At 44.0% G+C, this 2,831-nt stretch overlaps 1 protein-coding gene across 1 annotated transcript; it reads right to left on the bottom strand.

Annotated features, from left to right (window-relative positions):
* Window positions 1-460: 460 nt before the first annotated feature.
* Window positions 461-2,212, bottom strand: b3galt9 (beta-1,3-galactosyltransferase 9). Its single transcript, XM_014216799.3, has 3 exons — window positions 2,207-2,212; window positions 1,316-2,022; window positions 461-1,018 (listed from the first exon to the last, which is right to left on the bottom strand). Exons 1-3 carry the CDS (start codon window positions 2,210-2,212, stop codon window positions 634-636), a joined length of 1,098 nt encoding a protein of 365 aa, XP_014072274.1. The 3' UTR covers window positions 461-633.
* Between the last annotated feature and the right edge of the window lie 619 nt (window positions 2,213-2,831).

A 2,831-nucleotide genomic window follows, 5' to 3' on the forward strand; every position in this document is an offset into this window, starting at 1 on the left:
TGTTAGGGTGCTTTGGGCAAGCTGATCCATTCGCAATATGTGAACCCTGGGTTGGATTGAAACAACAGCTGATGAGGACTTCACAAATGCTATACAGGCCTAAATAGTATCATTGATGATATATAACTTATAAAGTATGGTTACATTCCAAAACCAGCACCTCCCCCCACAGCAACAATATCTGGCTTCTTCTGCAAAACAATCTTGCATTTCGTAATCAAATCCCTTTAACTGCAACACTTCAATTAATATTTAATCCACTTCTTATTTACAGGATCAAATAAAGTAGGGAATTGTTTCCTGAAATAAAAACTGAAATGTAATACTGAGACTCATATTCAAACTTATACATACATACACACACACTTATATGTAAATACTGTAAGCTACACTGTATCCTACACTATCTATTGCATCTTAGCTGCTCTGTCACTGCTCATCAATCCATTTAATATTTATATATTCTTATCCCATTCCTTCACTAGATTGTGTGTATTAGGTTTTGTTGTGGAATTGTTAGATATTACCCGTTAGATACTGCTGCACTTTCGTATCTAGAAGCAGAAGCATTTCGCTACACTCACAATAACATCTGCTAACCATGTGTATGTGACCAATAAAATTTGATTGGATTCAGTCTTCCTGTCCCTTTGAGTTGAAGAAGGACAGTTTGTCCAGGTAAGTGAGAGCCTTGCAAGCCACCAGGCCATAGTAGGTCTTTAGAAGGGAACATCCTCCATCTTCCTGGCCCAGATCTGCCCACACTGTCCCAAGCTCCTCACTCCCCATCCCTGGGGTGTTGAACAGGTAGCGATAACAGCAGTCATTATAATGAATGTGTTTCTCCCCTGAGAAGCGTGCACTGTGGGTGGGTACCACCCCGGCCTTCCAGGCACACAGGCCCACAAACACATCAGCGGGAAGGGCGGCACGGACCCCAGCTGATGCCACATACACCTTCCTGACCACATCCTGGGAGAGGACAGAGGCAGTTCTGGCACAGTAGTCTGGGAGATACCTGTTAGGGCACAGTAAAATGTATACTGTCAGTATACCTTGGGTCCAACCTGGGTGCATATTAAGGAGCAAACAGGATACATGGTTATGAGTTATTCAGCCTTTTGAAGGATAATGGAAGCTGATTATTATTTCTTTACTAAACTAAAACTAAACTTTTTAAATTCAGTACAATTAACACATTGTTTCTTAATAATATAAAGTATTGTCCTACTGTTTCCATAAGTATGTTCATACTGTTTACAATGCCCTCCAATTGTGGATGAATAACTGTCCTATGTATATCCAGGTACAGTACCTGTCTGGATAGAGGGCTGGAGCTAAGTAGCTTGGACTGGAGGGGTCTCGGTCGGGGGTGTCTTTGTGCATTACCCTCCCCAAGTAGAGGTCTTCAGGGTGCCTTCTTAGCCCCAGTAGGTAACCCCCTAATGCAGGGAGGTTGACAAACACAGAGTCCTCTGTGATCAGGACGAACCTGGCTACTGGGCAGAAAGCCACCACCCACCGTAACGCCAACACCTCCCTCTCAGCCTGACCATGAGGAGAGTCATTCACGTATCCTTGGACCATGTCACCATAGCGACCGGACTCCGTCATAACAGTCTCCTGGGTGGCGGTGGAGGGTGACAATCCCAGGAAGAAGAGTGTTCTCACGGCGAAACTCTGGACGCGTGTTTGGTTGGCCCAAGTGGCCCTTACCGCGTTCCTCTGGGTGTGATTGCTTGGGGAACTGAAGACGATGGTGAGGAGGAAGAGGTCACTGTTCAGGCAGGCATTTGGGTTTGTAATGGGGTAATACTGGGACTCATTCCCCCTGGTCCCACTCAGGTCTAGTTTACGGGCCCTCTCCCTCACGTCCAGGACTGTTCCATCTGTGTACACCCCTGGGGTGGGCTGGAGAATGTACTCCTCTACGAAGTCAGCCCCAAACAACAGGGCATGGAACAGAAGCACATTGAAGAGCAGGAAACACCACTGGTGGGTACGCAACCTGCACAGAGAGAACTGCAGAGAGAGAGATTCAAACTTACTGATGTAACACATCAACACACAAAACAACCTTGATCACAATGCTCAGCTGTTCCTAATGCTCATTTAGAAAATCCACAGACATAGTTGGGAGTTTCCAGTTAGAAATAAAAAAGGTCAGTTTCATGCTAATGTCTTTGAGGGAACTAAATATGCTTACCTGCATGGTGTCTGCTCATAAGGAACTGCTCCTCTGAAACAGTAAAGCCCTGAGTAACTTGGTGACTCTGGCTGAATGAATAGACTAGCATGAATCTAGTTTGTAGAGGTCTTTCCACCACCTGGTAACTCTACCGCCAGGTAACAGTAACACTACACTCTTCCACAGGGTCAGATGGCTGGCTATTCACAAAGAAAGTATCCTCCATCATACATATAGTAATGGCCTGCAGAGAGACTGGATTAATGCACTCTATGAGAAACAACAACCCAGGTAAACAAACCAAGTAAACCAACAATTGTTTACTGTCCTTTAACCCTTTACACTTGTGGTAATTGGCCTATATGGATGGGGCTAAATTGAAATGTTTCTTACAGAAGAAATATGAAAAGCATATGCATAGCCATGGTGGTAATTGAAAGAGAACAGTTTGGAGATTTTGGTGTGAGCTCACCTGACAAGACTGAATCCAAACATTACACTGTTGATTTTATGTGCATTTTACATTTACTGTACTTTTTGCCACATTTGCCACGAGATCTGAAAATACTCTGGATACATTCAGTAACATGATAAGAATATTCTTGAAAATGTGGGGTAGGTGCAACATAAGACAGGGTTTGAA

Source organism: Salmo salar, chromosome 01 (genome assembly GCF_965601325.2).
Source record: "Salmo salar chromosome 01, fSalSal1, whole genome shotgun sequence".
NCBI classification, from domain to species: Eukaryota; Metazoa; Chordata; class Actinopteri; order Salmoniformes; family Salmonidae; genus Salmo; species Salmo salar.

Excerpts from the sequence above, each read along its gene's own strand:
- b3galt9 (XM_014216799.3), bottom strand. Across the intron at positions 1,019-1,315 it reads CCAGCCCTCTATCCAGACAG|GTATCTCCCAGACTACTGTG; the intron begins GTACTGTACCTG and ends GTGCCCTAACAG.